At 39.6% G+C, this 19,022-nt stretch overlaps 1 protein-coding gene across 2 annotated transcripts in view; it reads left to right on the forward strand.

The window, feature by feature from the left end:
• Positions 1-5,180, forward strand: part of LOC131932070 (disintegrin and metalloproteinase domain-containing protein 9) — a 44,062-nt gene extending 38,882 nt beyond the window's left edge. For both annotated transcript variants that reach the window (XM_059288948.1, XM_059288956.1), the window contains 2 exons: positions 100-235; positions 603-5,180. In XM_059288948.1, coding sequence (XP_059144931.1) covers positions 100-235; positions 603-2,598 — 2,132 coding nt within the window. In that variant the 3' untranslated portion in view covers positions 2,599-5,180. The remainder of the gene's footprint in view (positions 1-99; positions 236-602) is intronic.
• Positions 5,181-19,022: the final 13,842 nt, after the last annotated feature.

Here is a 19,022-nt window from a genome sequence, read left to right on the forward strand (position 1 = left end):
TTTATTTCTTTAGCCAAGAAAGACATTGATGCCATGATTTCCTTTTATTTCTTTAGCCAAGAAAGACATTGATGCCATGATTTCTGTTTATTTCTTTAGCCAAGAAAGACATTCTGATTGCTTTGCTGGTGGTGTTTCTGCTGGTTATTCCAATCCTAATTATCTTAATTATTGGCTTCATTAAAAGAAAACGCCTGATTAAATGGTGGAATGCTATGCCAAGCTTAAAGGACAGGTTAGTTATTTTTGTTAGGGTAGGGGTCATGGTCTGCTTGTGTTAGATTGTGTCACCGTGTAAGATTGACTCACCATGTAAGATTGTGTCACCATGTATGATTGACTCACCATGTAAGATTGTGCCACCATCTAAGCTTGTGTCACCATGTAAGATTGTGTGTCACCATGTAAGATTGACTCACCATGTAAGATTGTGTTACCATCTAAGATTGTGTGCTGCCATCTAAGCTTGTGTCACCATGTATGATTGACTGCCATGTAAAATTGTGCCACCATGTAAGATTGTGCCACCATGTAAGATTGTGTCACCATGTAAGATTGTGTCACCATCAAAGCCTGTGTCACCACCTCAACTTTATCTCCAGGTTTGAGGGCAAGCCAGGCAAACTGAAGGCTAGAGATTACCCAGCAAAGAAGGAGTTGAAACCTCGCTGTAACGACAGAGAGAATCTCATCTTCAACCCCCCACCAACCCATGCAGCTGACCCCCACCCCAAGCCAAAGGTGTGGAACACTCCTGAGACTCCAGCCCCACCCCCAGAGCGACCGAAGCGACCGCCATCTTTGGTGAAGAACAAGAGTGCAGCAGAGTCCAAGAACTTGCTGAAGAAGGTCAAGCTGTCTGTGCCCATACAGGAGACGTGTGGACCACCATCTCCACCAGCCAAACAAAAGAAAGTATCACAAAGAGCGCCATCTGGGTCTAAAAAAACAGACTTGAGAAGCATTCCAGAGCCCCAGAACCCCATAGTGAAGAGAGAATCTTTCCGAGGCTCTCAGATATCAGAGCCAGTGCTTGTGTGTACCACCAACAGGAACTCCCTGGTCCTGGCCGATGGCAATGTGGACATCATCGGCCCTGAGGCCAGGCTCGTCACCAGGAGCCCCACCTTCAACAAGCCTGCGGCCATCAAGCGCACTCAGTCAGACCGGCCCTTGTCCAGACCTGACCCCCACCACCCAGCTCCCCCAGCCCCAGGGACGTCCACCCTGAAAAAATCAGCCTCCGCAAGATCTCCGACAAACCCTAACCCCCCTGTTGCTTCATCAGCACCCACAACCAACCACAATAAAACCAACCCATCAGGGTTCCGCCCCCGCCCCATCCCACCCATCCCCACAGAGGAGGAAGATGACACCCAGCCCATCTACACCAATGAGACGTCGGACATGAGTGACCTGTTGTCAGCCATAGAGGGTGCACTCAAAGCTTCCTCTAACATCTACACTAACCTATCACCTGCTCCCCCTACAGAAGAGTTGCCTCCCCCAACTCCCCCACGCTCCACTTCAGCTGCCCAGCCTTTACCTTCACAGCTAAAGACTAAAGCCAATCTGGCAACCTCCACACAAAAACCTGCCAATTTGGCAACCTCCATACAAAAACCTGCCAATCTGGCAACCTCCACACAAAAACCTGCCAATTTGGCAACCTCCACACAAAAACCTGCCAATTTGGCAACCTCCACACAAAAACCTGCCAATTTGGCAACCTCCACACAAAAACCAGTTAATCTGGCAACCTCATCACAGAAACCTGCCAATTTGGCAACCTCCACACAAAAACCTGCCAGCTCAGCATTAGATGTTCAAACCAACAAAGCCCCAGCTGTTAACAAATCAACAACAAACAAAGCAGCCACAAGCAACATTGACAACCCAGCAGGGAAAACAGCTCCTGCGCAGAGACCTGCGTCAGTGGCTGACAGCAAGGAGAAATTAAAAGGTGCCATTTCTGATGAACTCAGGAGCAGAGTTCTGTCACAGTCTGTGGCAGGTCAGGGTGACATTCATAAGGCTGCACCAAAGTCAGTCAAGCGAGACCAGGCGTCCAGTGCCACGCCCCCAAAACCTTTGCCACCCAGCACTCAGGGCAGCTCGGCTGTCAAGGTCATAGACAAAAGTAACAAGGTCATAGACAAAAGTAACAAGGTCATAGATAAGGGTAGCTCAAAAAAAGCAGCCTCCACTAAATCTATTCCATCCAACAAGCCTGAAGTCTCGTCCAGCAAAACCAATGTCTCATCCAACAAGCCTGAAGTCTCGTCTAGCAAGCCTGAAGTCTCATCCAACAAAACCAATGTCTCATCCATTGCTGCCAGATTTGGCAGCGCTGGCCAAGACACGCCCACCACGCAGGAGACACACGGGAAGAAAGTGCCAGCTAGGAAGGTTGCAGTGCCAGACACAGCAGCAGCACCAGACACAGCACCAGCCACCAGACCTGCTGACAGACCAGTGACACGTGCCCAGTCCATGTCCAGCGCTCGGCCGTCCCTACCCCCCAAGCCAGACCAGGCCACCACAGTACCTGCCCCCAGCAATGCTCAGCCAAAGCGAGTCCAAAGTTACAGGATTTGACCCCGGCCTTCCATAGCAAGCTTGTGTGTCCTGGTGCCTGTGTCATCTTGTTGTGCATCTGTGTCCTTTGTTTGCCCTAGTGATACACGCAATATGCCTACAGTGACCTTTGATTTCTAGTCGTTTACAAGCCAATCTTGTAGTCACTCTGTATAGCTTATAGTACAGATGTTTATTTACTGTTTTTTAACTGAAAACCATTTGAAAGGACGGTAGTGATGTCAGCTTTTAGCATCAACCATTTTTATTTACAATGGTGCAATAGATATTTTTACAACTTGATTGTGTCATTACATTTCTGTCATGTTATTGTTTGAAACTTTGATTTGTAATAAGTCTTTGATTAGAAGCATATCTGGTCAGGTAATTCATGCTCAGCTGTATGTGTTATGCTGACATTTTTACCTGTGTCGCCCACTTTCATTTTTCTCTCTGAGATAAGTGAACTAGATTTACGTAAATAAAATTTACATTTGTGTTAGAGCAAACTTATCTAGTAGCTGAGAACACCTCACACAAAAGTTGAAGAAATAGCTAGTTCCCTAGCTGTGTGTAGTCATTTTCAACCTCTAGTATTTATCTTGATATTAATGTGGTGTGCAATACATCAAAATACTTTCATCATTGTTCATAGAATTTGTAAACTTGTGTGGTTAGCCTCATGTGTATGTGGTTAGCCACATGTGTGTTTGGTTAGCCCTATGTGTGCATGTATTGAAGCGCATGATATCACACGAGTTTTTCATGTTTTTACTGATGTAATTTTGTGTTTTTCTATCCACCATTTTTGTGGTTTCAAGTTCTGCTTCTCCCTTTTGTTGCTGCTCCATGCCCCATGGTCTGTCTCATTTATTCTAGATCAGGGGTCGGCAACCTGCGGCTCGCGAGCCGCATGCGGCTCTTTTGACGTCCAGACGCGGCTCTCCAGCTCCTTGCACAAATATTAATAGTTATTTCATTTTTACTGGACGGTGGGGTACGACTTTACCCTGCGTTCAGTGGGATGGAAGATAAGCCTGCTGAGAACCAAAGGATAGAAGAGTACGATGCAAGTTATTCAAACCGATATCCAAGCCAGTTAGTCGGCGTTTGCCGTGTTGAGGCCTGACTGGCTAATGGGAGACATCTCCTGAGCCGGTGATATCCGTAAAGAAAAAATAAAATAAAAATCAACAGCTTCTAATGTAAATTGAGATAGTCCTAGAATAATATTATTTGATTACTATTTTTTACTATTCAGGCGAAACATGTCTATGTTTTTATATGAATAAGTATTATTCATATTTAAAGCTATTTATTTTAAATAACAAATCAACTTTATTTACCTAATCTAATACCGAATATTGAATTAAAAAAGTTGTGGCTCTTTAAAAATTGGGAAAGTTTGTAAATTGTAACTTTTGGCTCTTGCGTATCAAAAGGTTGCCGACCCCTGTTCTAGATTTTTGTGTCACCACAAGGTTTTGATGCCACCTACATGAATTGCTTGAAGTTAAAACCTCTACAATCACCGACTGAACAAACCTTCATACCTGTCTCAGTGAACTGTTCCCTAAAGTTTTTGTAAGAATTACTTCCCGTGCTTCTTTGTGATATTTTTTTAATAAATTAAGTCCCTTGGTTTGTGTATAAAATAATTCCCTTGATTTTATTGTATAAATTTACTTCTTTGATTTTCTATTTATTTTGTATTCAAACTGAGTCGGGAATGGGGAGACGAACATTTTTTTTGCCAAGTTTAGGCTCATGATCACAGATGTTTTTGTAAAGGATCACAGAAAACCCTCAAGATGAACCCTACCCTGACATAGACTAAACCCTAAAGATTAACCATACCCTGACATAGACTAAACCCTCAAGATTAACCCTACCCTGACATAAACCCTCAAGATTAACCCTACCCTGACATAAACCACAAGATTAACCATACCCTGACATAAACCACAAGATTAACCCTACCCTGACATAAACCACAAGATTAACCCTACCCTGACTTAAACCACAAGATTAACCATACCCTGACATAAACCACAAGATTAACCATACCCTGACATAGACTAAACCCTCAAGATTAACCCTACCCTGACATAAACCACAAGATTAACCCTACCCTGACATAAACCACAAGATTAACCCTACCCTGACCAAAAAAAAACCTTGACACCCGTATCAGTTGATTTGCTATTCTTGTAGAGGAGTTGTTCTGGTCTGTACTGTTTGTAACTTGAGGATGGTATGGAGAAATGAACCAATATCAGGCCCGCGATCTAAGATCATTACTTTTTCAAACAGCTGGTCTACTTAAAACTGTAAGAATTTTAATTCTTTTAATTTAACGAACGCCTCTTGTTATTGTCAACAAAGGGGGCGAGGTGTACCTGTGTACCGGTTCTTTCATTGATTGTGTACGGACACCCGGGAAAAGACTGAGCATCGTGTTTTGTTTTATAACCAGTTTACTGTATTTTTAAGGGCGTGAACAAAAACATTTAGTACCATTTTTTTTGTAACCAGTTTATGTCAAGCAAGATCCACTTCATTTATTTTATTTTACTGTTTGTAAGAAATGCAATAAACAAATCATTTACTAACATTTTTTTTTTTATTTATTTACCATTTTCAGATGTAATTAACAATAAAGCGGTAGTCATCTCCCCTAAACTTTTTCAAATATTATATACGAATACACTAAAGGGGATGGCAACTTCATCAGTTCAATCGGGATATAGACAATTTTTTACAAGCTTTTCCTTAACTTACTTCCTCTGTCGTCATAGATCGAAACTGACGAGTGAAATTTTGAGAACTTCTAACTTGGCGCTTGCATCAAGACCCGATGACAATGCAACATGACATCAGGGAGGTGTAAATCGTCGAGATTTTTTTTTTTGCTCGATTGTAGGCCTATATAGATCTACAAGAAAGTAAAAATGGATGTACTGTAATTTAAATAGTAGTAGTGTATTATTATACATTTAAAGAAAGTCATTTATTTTCTCCTTTCTAGTGCATTATTGCATAAAATCTTGTTATTAAAACGTTTTTTTATGCAATTTTTGTCAGTACTTTAAATTTTTTATTTACAATACAGTTGTATGACTAAAAACTATTGCGCACCAAATGAACTTAATAATGGGCTTATCATCGGACGGAATGATTAGGGGTCATCCATAAATGACGTCACGCTTTTTTTGACGATTTTTACCTCCCCCTCCCCTCCGTCACACGTCGTCACAAAAAGCCAGACCCCCCCCCCTAAAATGACGTCACACCTCAGCTTACAACCCCCCTCAAAATTGCAGTTGAATTTTTTTAAAACATCGATATTTTTCCAAAATCTTGTCTAAACTATTACAATTTATTAAAACAGTTATCTAAAACGCAAAATAACGTCTAAAATTCGTTTTCTAACATTGCTTTTTTATAATGCAAAAATGTGACGTCGCAACATCTGACCCCCCCTCCCCCTCATCACACATCGTCACAACATTACGGAACCCCCCTCCCCCCTACGAGTGTGACGTCATTTATGGATGACCCCTTAGTACAAAATTGCCTACTAATTAAGGAAAGTTTTAATTAATTCATAAAAAATGTATTAAGTCAAATTTAATATGATATTGCATTGTCTTCAATGTGCCAATCTGGAACGAATCTCACATTTAGAAATGCCCGAAATATCGCTTGGCCGTTTTTATCTATGACGACGGATAGACAGAGTGACGCGAGACAGAGGAAGCATCTTAAATAAAAGCTTGTAAAAAAAATTCATAAAAAAGCTTTTATGCAATAATGCACTTAAAAGTAGAGAAGAAATGATTTTCTTTAAATGTATCATAATACACAACTATTTAAATAACTATAATGAAAACCGTGGGTGACTTTATTATCGATTGGATACCTTTACTAATATTCAGGAAGAGGCCCACGCTTTTCTTTATAGTTATTTAAATAGTTTATTAATATATATATATATTTAAAGAAAAAATTTTCTTGTCTACTTTTTAGTGCACTATTGCATAAAAGCTTGTAATCATTTATTTACGAGAAAGTAAAAAGGAGAATATAAGTGATTTTCTTTAAATATATAATAACTAGCCGTCGGTACCCGTTACACGTGAATTATATGCCTATATATTTTAATGTCTGAGAAAAATATTTTCTTAAAAAAGTTATTAGTCAAAAAGCTACGTGCTTTATTACACGTTGAACGACATTAGGGACAAAGCAAAGAAAAAACTAAATAGATAAAAATCCGATATATTCAAAATAACAATAGGCTACCCATACCTATTAGAAAAATAAAACCACACTATTTACATTTTTAGTCAACACAATGCACACGCTGATTATGAGACAAATGATTTCACTAAAAACCCGGCTGTTCAATGGTCATTATGTTGTTTTTTAAAGTAATTTGTATTAGTTTAAGCCTACAAAATTTTATATATTTAATAGCGTACGTCTCGATAAGTAGATCTAAATCAAATTTGAATGAAATAGTTCATTTCTGTATATTCTAAAATTTGGAGATGACGCCATTAGTTTTGTGTTCATTCCGTAGTTTAAACAAGTGGCATGTGGCGTCAATGTTTATTGCGTTCTTGTCACAACTATAAAGATTTTTCCGGTTGCATAATTTTAAAAAATGTGTTTCTACATTTGAATATTGCTTTATTTTTATTTATTTTTTTAAAGAAAATTTAGTTTATACATTTAAAACATCCAACATATTATTTTCACAAAAACAATATCTTTAAGTTCTCCATATATCGCTTAACATACTGATCATATAGCCTCAAAAATGTTGCGGACAGAAAGAGAGAGAGAGAGAGAGAAGTGAGCACATGGGCTTTTATATTTAAGATTATTTAAATAGTATTGTAGTGTATTGTTATATACGTTACGAAAATCAGTTATTTACTCCCTTTTAGTGCATTATTACACAGGAACTTGTTATTAAAACGTTATTGTGCTTTTTTTTAAATCAATTTTTGAACACTTGAATTTCGATATTGAATAAAATTGCGTTCAAATAAGAATTGCGCACCAAATGAACAGCAAACAATACATTATTACATAAAAGCTTGTTATTAAAACGTTTTTTTTTTAATGAAATTTTTGTATACATTATTTTTCTCAAACAAGTATAAGATTAAAAATATATAGGCCTATAATTCACGTGAAACGGGTACCGCTGGGTAGTGTATAATAGCGCGGAACATAAGTACTTAATAAAGAAAACATTGATTAAATTTTCAAAGAGTCAATTCATCATCTAATCAAGTAAAATCATATGTCACAATAAATTGTGTTCGTGTCTTGACCTACGTGAATAGTTTGAAATAAATCGGTCCGGAGAAGTGGTCGAAATTTCGCTAGCAACTTTCCGATCATGAAAGCGATAGGCAGAGGAATCAATTTAAAAATAAATTCTTATGGGCTGTTTTTGTTTTTCGAGAAATCGGGAATAGCGTTAAGTACAACTTCCGGTCAGTGGAAAGAACTCACTATTTGACAGAGAATTGGATATTTTATTTATACGTGAAATTTGGTCGACCGAACTGAAACAATTCTAAAGTAATAGCATTTTGAGAAGACAGCAAAAGTTCCATTTCCGGTCACAGGAAATCGCTGAAAGTTGATTCAGAACTACACACATATATATATATATATATATATATATATATATATATATATATATATATATATATATATATAATTCTCTTCATGGAGACCATAGAAAACACAAACACAACACAACACAAACACAAACACAACACGAACACAAACACAACACAAACACAACACAAACACAATACAAATACCACAAACACAACACAACACAAATGCCCCAAACACAACAGAACAAAAACATAACACAAACACAACACAAAAGAAAACACAAACAAAACACAACACAAACACAAATAAAAACACAAGCACAAAAGAAAACACAACACAAACACAAACACAAAAGAAAACAAACACAATGCAAACAAACACAATGCAAACATAAACGAAAATACAAACGCAACACTCATCCATTTGCATTTACATTTTGCTAATTATATTATTGCAACACTAATTGCTTCTTGGAGGTCTGTAGATTTCGCATTCACATTTTTATAAATTTGCGTGAGTTGAATTTATTTTTAAGTTACCTCCCTTCGAAAATGACAAAACAGTTTAATTAATTTGTATTTTCGACCCTATTATTTTTAAAATGTATTCACTTTATCTAGGAATCTAAACGAAAATAATATTTGACATTGATCCGCTTAATATGTTTTTGCAATGTGCGTGTATTTAATATTTTCTTTACATCATGCAAAAGAATAAAAACAGTGGCAACTATAAAATAAATTAAAGTCGTTATATAAACAAATCCTACTCTATTACTTATTACCCGTGCTCCGCCACGGTGAATCTTTTTTAAATGTACCAACTTGGGAACAGAACAAAATTAATCACAACACAAACACAACACAACTACAACCACAACACAACCACAACACAACCACAACACAACCACAACACAACCACAACACAACTACAACCACAACACAACCACAACACAACCACAACCACAACACAACACAACCACAACACAACCACGACACAACCACAACACAACCACAACACAACCACAACACAACCACAACACAACCACAACACAACCACAACACAACCACAACACAACCACAACACAACCACAACACAACCACAACACAACCACAACACAACCACAACACAACCACAACACAACCACAACACAACCACAACACAACCACAACCACGACACAACACAACCACAACACAACCACAACACAACCACAACACAACCACAACACAACCACGACACAACCACGACACAACCACAACACAACCACGACACAACCACGACACAACCACGACACAACCACAACACAACCACAACACAACCACAACACAACCACAACACAACCACAACACAACCACAACACAACCACAACACAACCACAACACAACCACAACATTAGAATCACTGCCGAACAACACGCGTTCCTAGGCGTCAGCGCCCAAAGAGAGCCTTTCCAGCATTAAAAATTTAAGTCACAAAAATAGATCCTACTCCAAAACTTACAATAAGACAATGCAATGCAAATAAATGTACGGCAAGTGGTGTTTACTTTTATGGTTCTAAGAAAACACATTGGCAATGTATCGCCACAGAAAAACACGCTTTCCCAGGCGTCCGCGCCCAGAGAGAGCCTTACCAGCATTCTCTATAAGTCTAATTTCACCATCTGTTTTAATAACACCGAAAAACAAAAACAAAAAGTAGTGATTTTGAGAGATCATAGACTAATTAGAAAATAATATAAATAATCTTAACATTTTGCTATTTTAATTATAAACTATAAACGGTAGTAATAAAAAATTTAACTTCAATTATTGAGAGTGAATTGAATTTATTTTTAAATTACCTCCCTTGGCAAAATAAAAAATAACAGTGGAATTAATTAGTATTTTTCGATATATATATATATATATATATATATATATATATATATATATATATATATATATATATATATATATATATATATATATATATATATATATATATATATATATATATATATATATATATATATATATATATATATATATATGCATCCTTTGTTAAGATCTCCTGAAATAGAAGTTGGCGCCCATAGCGGAGAATGTTTGCTGAAAGAGGTTTTGACAGGCCGTACTGATAGACCGGGCTACTTGCGATAAAACCCCACCAAACGCTTATCTCCAACCGTCCAATCGCTAATCTACAACCGTCCAATCGCTAATCTACAACCGTCCAATCGCTAATCTACAACCGTCCAATCGCTAATCTACAACCGTCCAATCGCTAATCTACAACCGTCCAATCTGTAATCTACTACAATATTTTTTGCCATCTACAGAAAGGATGAGGCAACGTGTCTTAGATAGCCGTACATAAACAAGATGTTAGACAAAACTTCACGACGCCGGAATGTCATCTTCAACCAATATGACATTGCTGACATATGACGCTGTCATATAGCAGATTAAGTGAAAGGAGCTATTGTTAAGGATGCATAATGTGGATTAGAAGATTAGCCAAATAGTGCAGTCTACTATCTTAAAGTGCAGTCTGTCGCCTGATGTCAGACAGCAGACGTTTTACTCCACAGACAGACATGCAATACACGTTCATTTCGACAGACTACAAGAAGTGGATTAGCGGGGTTAGTGGTGTCAATTTGTGTAGACAGACTATGTCTACATATGCAAAACAATAGCTTCAAGTTGCTTCAAAGTCATCAAATGTGTGAGGTGGGGTTTGGGGAGGGGTGTTTAGATGACAACAGCGGTGGACAGCAGAGACCCTAGCTACGCCACTGGTATAGGTCTATCAGAAAATTATGGGATTTGTTTTATTGTGAGCTGTTGTCCAGATTTCATTCAGAAATAGAAGTTTCAAATGTTTTCCTTTATCAAAGCAGCTTAGCGCTGATACATTAGTGCAAAGGCTAAAACGATTTGTGTCACACGATTTGTGTCACACATTAGTCAGTGACACGCTCTTGTCACTTATAGGTTCGCGTGTCACATCGATAGACCAAGTTTTACGTACCTGGCTATAAATAGATTCGGGGCTACAATCACAAAAACAAGTGTCCCACAATCACTAAAATATCAATTTAAAAAAGAAATCGTCTCGTCAAATCTTTCCAAACTTCCCCATTTCCCATTGTGTTTCGTCAAATCTTTCCAAACTGCCCCATTTCCCATTGTGTTTCGTCAAATCTTTCCAAACTGCCCCATTTCCCATTGTGTTTCGTCAAATCTTTCCAAACTGCCCCATTTCCCATTGTGTTTCGTCAAATCTTTCCAAACTGCCCCATTTCCCATTGTGTTTCGTCAAATCTTTCCAAACTGCCCCATTTCCCATTGTGTTTCGTCAAATCTTTCCAAACTGCCCCATTTCCCATTGTGTTTCGTCAAATCTTTCCAAACTGCCCCATTTCCCATTGTGTTTCGTCAAATCTTTCCAAACTGCACCATTTCCCATTGTGTTTCGTCAAATCTTTCCAAACTGCCCCATTTCCCATTGTGTTTCGTCAAATCTTTCCAAACTGCCCCATTTCCCATTGTGTTTCGTCAAATCTTTCCAAACTGCCCCATTTCCCATTGTGTTTCGTCAAATCTTTCCAAACTGCCCCATTTCCCATTGTGTTTCGTCAAATCTTTCCAAACTGCCCCATTTCCCATTGTGTTTCGTCAAATCTTTCCAAACTGCCCCATTTCCCATTGTGTTTCGTCAAATCTTTCCAAACTGCCCCATTTCCCATTGTGTTTCGTCAAATCTTTCCAAACTGCCCCATTTCCCATTATGTAACGGACGTCCGACTAGCGGCTACGTCTGGTCGTCAAGTCAATATTTGAGCTGGGGGGGGGGGGGGTACGGGGGTGGGGGGACGGGGGGGGGGGTGGGGGGACGGGGGGGGGGAGACGGGGTATTGATGTGTTTGCCTGACACAGTGGCAGTATTTAGGTGAAACAAGCATTAGTGGCGGTCACGTGAACAGGTGCTAGGTCACATGACTGGGTGCTGTGTCACGTGACATGGTGCTGTTCTTTTACGTAGCCAACAGCTCAGTAGGGAAGCGATGTCATTAATGTCAAAAAGTTCCAAGTGTTCTGGAACTTTCTGATGCTCGATTTACATATTTTAGAACATTTATATGAGTCGAGGGTTCGTTGTGCTGATTAGAATTTCTGTGGCTTCTAGATCTTGTGTGGGTTCTTGTGTGGGTTCTTGTCCTTGTTGTTGTGTGGGTTCCTGTGTGGGTTCTTGTGTGGGTTCTTGTGTGGGTTCTTGTGTGGGTTCTTGTGTGGGTTCTTGTGTGGGTTCTTGTGTGGGTTCTTGTGCTTGTTGTTGTGTGGGTTCTTGTGTGGGTTCTTGTGTGGGTTCTTGTGTGGGTTCTTGTGTGGGTTCTTGTGTGGGTTCTTGTGTGGGTTCTTGTGTGGGTTCTTGTGTTGGTTCTTGTGCTTGTTGTTGTGTGGGTTCTTGTGTGGGTTCTTGTGTGGGTTCTTGTGTGGGTTCTTGTGTGGGTTCTTGTGTGGGTTCTTGTGTGGGTTCTTGTGTGGGTTCTTGTGTGGGTTCTTGTGTGGGTTCTTGTGTGGGTTCTTGTGTGGGTTCTTGTGTGGGTTCCTGTGTGGGTTCTTGTGTGGGTTCTTGTGTGGGTTCTTGTGTGGGTTCTTGTGTGGGTTCCTGTGTGGGTTCTTGTGTGGGTTCTTGTGTGGGTTCTTGTGTGGGTTCTTGTGTGGGTTCCTGTGTGGGTTCTTGTGTGGGTTCCTGTGTGGGTTCTTGTGTGGGTTCTTGTGTGGGTTCTTGTGTGGGTTCTTGTGTGGGTTCTTGTGTGGGTTCTTGTGTGGGTTCTTGTGCTTGTTGTTGTGTGGGTTCTTGTGTGGGTTCTTGTGTGGGTTCTTGTGTGGGTTCTTGTGTGGGTTCTTGTGTGGGTTCTTGTGTGGGTTCTTGTGTGGGTTCTTGTGTTGGTTCTTGTGCTTGTTGTTGTGTGGGTTCTTGTGTGGGTTCTTGTGTGGGTTCTTGTGTGGGTTCTTGTGTGGGTTCTTGTGTGGGTTCTTGTGTGGGTTCTTGTGTGGGTTCTTGTGTGGGTTCTTGTGTGGGTTCTTGTGTGGGTTCTTGTGTGGGTTCTTGTGTGGGTTCCTGTGTGGGTTCTTGTGTGGGTTCTTGTGTGGGTTCTTGTGTGGGTTCTTGTGTGGGTTCCTGTGTGGGTTATTGTGTGGGTTCTTGTGTGGGTTCTTGTGCTTGTTGTTGTGTGGGTTCTTGTGTGGGTTCTTGTGCTTGTTGTTGTGTGGGTTCTTGTGTGGGTTATTGTGTGGGTTCTTGTGTGGGTTCTTGTGTGGGTTCTTGTGCTTGTTGTTGTGTGGGTTCTTGTGTGGGTTCTTGTGTGGGTTCTTGTGTGGGTTCTTGTGTGGTTTCCTGTGTGGGTTCTTGTGCTTGTTGTTGTGTGGGTTATTGTGTGGATTCTTGTGCTTGTTGTTGTGTGGGTTCTTGTGTGGGTTCTTGTGTGGGTTCTTGTGCTTGTTGTTGTGTAGGTTCTTGTGTGGGTTCTTGTGTGGGTTCTTGTGCTTGTTGTTGTGTAGGTTCTTGTGTGGGTTATTGTGTGGGTTCTTGTGTGGGTTCTTGTGTGGGTTCTTGTGCTCTAGTTCTTGTGTGGGTTATTGTGTGGGTTCTTGTGTGGGTTCCTGTGTGGGTTCCTGTGTGGGTTCTTGTGTGGGTTATTGTGTGGGTTCTTGTGTGGGTTCCTGTGTGGGTTATTGTGTGGGTTCTTGTGTGGGTTCCTGTGTGGGTTCTTGTGTGGGTTCTTGTGTGGGTTATTGTGTGGGTTCTTGTGTGGGTTCTTGTGTGGGTTCTTGTGTGGGTTCTTGTGTGGGTTATTGTGTGGGTTCTTGTGTGGGTTCTTGTGTGGGTTATTGTGTGGGTTATTGTGTGGGTTATTGTGTGGGTTATTGTGTGGGTTATTGTGTGGGTTCTTGTGTGGGTTCCTGTGTGGGTTCTTGTGTGGGTTCTTGTGTGGGTTATTGTGCTTGTTGTTGTGTGGGTTCTTGTGTGGGTTATTGTGCTCTAGTTCTTGTGTGGGTTCTTGTGTGGGTTCTTGTGTGGGTTCTTGTGTGGGTTATTGTGTGTGGTTATTGTGCTCTAGTTCTTGTGTGGCCTTTAGAATCACGATACATTAACCGTTCCAGAAGCTCTTGTTGTTGTGATAGACCGGCTGGAGTGACAGATTTTTTTTTCCCAATATTGGCGTAAAAAGAAATATTGCTACATGGCGCCCCCTGTCGGCTGGATGTAGTTACATATCGGCCATGTTTGAGCGCTTGTCTTGTTGTCGTGTTTGTCCGTGGCCGCCCCAACAGCCTGTATCAAACAGCGGCCGATCCACCGCGCTAGTTGTGTTTTGGCGGTAAATTGGCACTTAACCCTTAGCTCGGCGCCTCGTTCAGCGCAGGGCCGCCCATCAATCAAGCCAATGATTTTGTCGGGCTTGTTCTGCTCGGGGTGGCACCCGTACCGTTTCTCTACACACAAGACATGTTTGCTAATCAGGCCGATGCCAAAAGCCGCCAACTCCAGCTCGCGAAAGTATGGTAGACCGTCAGGCGACGTTTGACCGAATTGTTTGGGAGGAAACGAAAATGTAGGTCTGTGTTCATTCAATGGCGGAGAGGATCGGAAATTAGAAATCGGCGAGAGAGTGGGTCTCATACAGGAAATCAAAAGTCGTCGATTGGCCAGGGTACGGGGTGTTTGTTCAATGGCGGCTTGCAGGGTCACATTTCAGCGCCCTATTGTGAATACTTGCCCCCTCCCTTTCCCTCCTTTAGGGATATATATATATGTATATATATATATATATATATATATATATATATATATATATATATATATATATATATATATATATATATATATATATATATATATATATATATATATATATATATATATATATATATATATTCGTATTTCCCTATATAATCTTTGTATTTTAAGGGAAAAACAGGGTAATTTCAACATAAATTTTAGGATACTCAACCTCTATTTATCTGGCCATTTTTTTGCATGCACCTCTATAGATGACCAGGCCGTATGGAAAAACTGTTGGTCAGACTCAAAGCACTCGACGAGGGCTAAAAAGTGACCGCGAGTGAAATTCTCATTATATAAGATATCTATAAATAAATTGACGAACGATCTCCTTAATATTTTGTGAGGTCGTAGACCGACCCCGGAGAATAAAAAAGATAATATTCCCTTCGAAAAAACCCTTAGGGTCGTTAGATTTGTCTAGATGAAGTATTTTCTTATAAACAATTGTTTGTAAAAATAAACCGGGAGTGATCTCCCCTAAACTTTCTCGAATATTCTTATATAAAACAACAGGGGATGGGAACTCGGGCTATAGACATGATTTTTAATCCATTTTAAATACTTAAAGTTTAAAAAAAATAGAATAAAATCTCGTAGACAAAAGAATTGCACACCAAGTGAACGCCAAATAAAAAAGTGCATAATAGTGCGCAATATTATTAGTACTTTAAAAATTTACATTAGTTTTTGGAGAAATCGGAAGTAGCCGAAATTACTACTTCCGGTCAACGGAAATTACTCAAAATTTAACAGGAGGTAGAAAATTAGATCTTTTACTTACATGTGAAATTTCATTTATCTATCGGAAATAGTACTCAAGTTATAGGCTTTTGAAAAATTCAAAGTAGAAAAAGTACCACTTCCGGTTATCGAAAATCGCTCAAAAGTTGATACGGATCTACGATTTTGATAAAATACTTCTCTATGAAATTTCATCAACCTATCTGTAACGGTACTCAAGTTATCGTGTTTACACACACACACACGCACACACACAGACACACAGACATACGGACAAGATTGCAAAATTATGTTTTTCCGTATCAGTGAGGTGTAAAACGTCGAGATTTGTAAAAATCTTGATTTTTTTTATTTTATTTTTTTGCACGATTACAAGACTTTTTCTATACTTCGTATATACGAGAAAGTAAAAATTAAAAAGTCACAGAAAAAAATAAACCGGGAGCGATCTACCCTAAACTTTGTCGAACGTCCTTATATAAAAAAAAACAGGGGATGGGAACTCGGGATATAGACATGAATTTTAATCCATTTTAAATACTTAAACTTTTAAAAATAGAATAAAATCTCGTAGAAAAAAGAATTGCACACCTGTGAACGCCAAATAAAATGTGCATAATAGTGCGGAATATTATTAGTACTTAATAAATTTACATTCGTTTTTTGAGAAATCTGAAATAGCGTAAATTAGTACTTCCGATCAACGGTAATTACTCAAAATTTGAGAGAAGGTAGAGAATTAGATCTTTTACTTACATGTGAAATTTCATTTATCTATCTGAAATAGTACTCAAGTTATAGGCTTTTGAAAAATTCAAAGTAGAAAAAGTTCCACTTCCGGTTATCGGAAATCGCTCAAAAGTTGATCAGGATCTACGATTTTGATAAAATACTTATATATGAAATTTCATCAACCTAGCTGTAATGGTACTCAAGTTATCGTGTATACACACACACGGACACACAGACACACAGACACACAGACATACGGACAGAATTGCAAAGTCCAGTTTTTCCGACTCGATAACGCATAAAACGTAAGTAAAAATTGTGCTTGTTTAAACCATTTTCTCACTCTTAACAGACACTTGGTTCAAAGTTCTCATCTAAAAATATATCAGACTTAAGTCGAATATGTCTCACGTGCCGATAGATCACACTCGGCTCAATAGCTTGAGTGGATTATCTTCCAACCCAACTAATCCTTTGTGTGAGGATGAGATGACAAGACAACTTGTGAGGTTGACATGTGTGTGGGACAAGTGTCAAGACAAGTGGTGAGGTCTGCAAGACGTCCATTAAGTGGCCCACCCCGGGCCAGTTAGTACAACCTCAACTGACGGCTATTTTTGTCAGCACTTGGGCAAGCAGCCATTGTTTCCCCTCGTACATAAGTGTTCTTGATGTCTTGACCGCCACATTTGAGTTGTTTTCTTTTGTAGGAGTTTAGGTATTTATTCTCTAGACAGAAAGTAGTTGCCATAAAAGTATACATACATACCTGAATGTATATAATTGTGACGGCGTGTTTGATGGTAGAGCGCCCGAGTTCCTACCCGAAAGTATCGAGTTCGGATCCCTGGCTCCATTCCGTGCCTGAGTCCACCCAGCTCTGATGGAAATCCTGGCATAAGTTGGCGAAAGTCAAGGCGACTGGGTAGAGTACTGACCATTCTATCCCTTCATATACCGAGGTCACAGAAATAGATCCGCTCTACTTCATCTGCCCGGTGGTTCGCAAGGTCCTAAAGGGTAATTTAACATGCATACATATATACATACATACATATATACATGCATACATATATACATGCATACATATATGCATGCATACATATATACATAAATATCTAAACGACAACTTATAAATAGACAATCGTGCCTTATGTTTTGTTACAAATATGCTCTATCTATATCTTTTTTACAAGTCTGCCAGTTTGATGTGTACATGAATCGATACAGGCTTGTATTTTTCCGTTTCTTCATGTGTACAGGAATGAGATGACACAGGCTTGTATTTGTCCGTTTCTTACAGAATGTGTACTTGAAGACAAACTGGTCCACTTCCTGGTGTAATTATTTTGCGAACTGAAGCCAGGTACCCTACAGAGCTGAGTGGACTCAGTGACATCCTTCAGTCCTAGCCCAGGCGGCAGGCATTTTGGGGGGGGGGGGGGATTTTGATCAATTTTTTTTATTCTGGTGGATGTTTCTAGAACATGCGTGTCACAGCCAAGACAAGACACGATAAGATAAGACACAACAAGACAAGACACAACGAGACACAACAAGACAAGACACAACGAGACACAACAAGACACAACAAGACACAACAAGACACAACAAGACAAGACACAACAAGACACAACAAGACAAGACACAACGAGACACAACAAGACACAACAAGACACAACCAGACACAACAAGACACAACAAGACAAGACACAACAAGACACAACAAGACACAACAAGACACAACAAGACACAACAAGACACAACAAGACACAACAAGACAAGACACAACAAGACACAACAAGACACAACAAGACAAGACACAACAAGACGAGACACAACAAGACAAGACACAACAAGACACAACAAGACAAGACACAACAAGACACAACAAGACACAACAAGACACAACAAGACACAACAAGACAAGACACAACAAGACACAACAAGACACAACAAGACACAACAAGACACAACAAGACACAACAAGACAAGACACAACAAGACACAACAAGACACAACACGACTGACTCAACGTGTGAGTCATGACTATTGGCGCCACTAGAATTGCCATGTCTATCGATGTGAGTGGGTGAAAGTTGAACATCTTCCACATACCGGCCTGGTGTGAGCGAGGGGAAGTACTTGATGACAGCCTCCTTGTCATTTCTTTTAATATGCTCATTGATGAGGCGGTGAATCATTAGCAGTGTGTCATTGTCTCTTCTAATTAATTAACTTTGTATCATTATGGCGCCATTCAAACAAGCGCCGTAAGTGGCGCTAATTTGTAGATTGTAGGGAAAAAAAGTCACAGGAAAAAAGTCACAAATGTGTATTTGCATGGAATTTGTTAAAACTTGAGTGTTTTCGAAAACTGCAAATCAACATACAATTAATTCAATGTGATGTAAATATTTTAGATATATGAGCGTATGTTGCAGTTCTACGTAACACACATATATTTAGTCTCAAGTATGTAGGT

This window comes from Physella acuta, unplaced genomic scaffold, assembly GCF_028476545.2.
Source record: "Physella acuta isolate Inbredline_101_S28 unplaced genomic scaffold, ASM2847654v3 ptg000105l, whole genome shotgun sequence".
Lineage (NCBI taxonomy): Eukaryota > Metazoa > Mollusca > Gastropoda > Physidae > Physella > Physella acuta.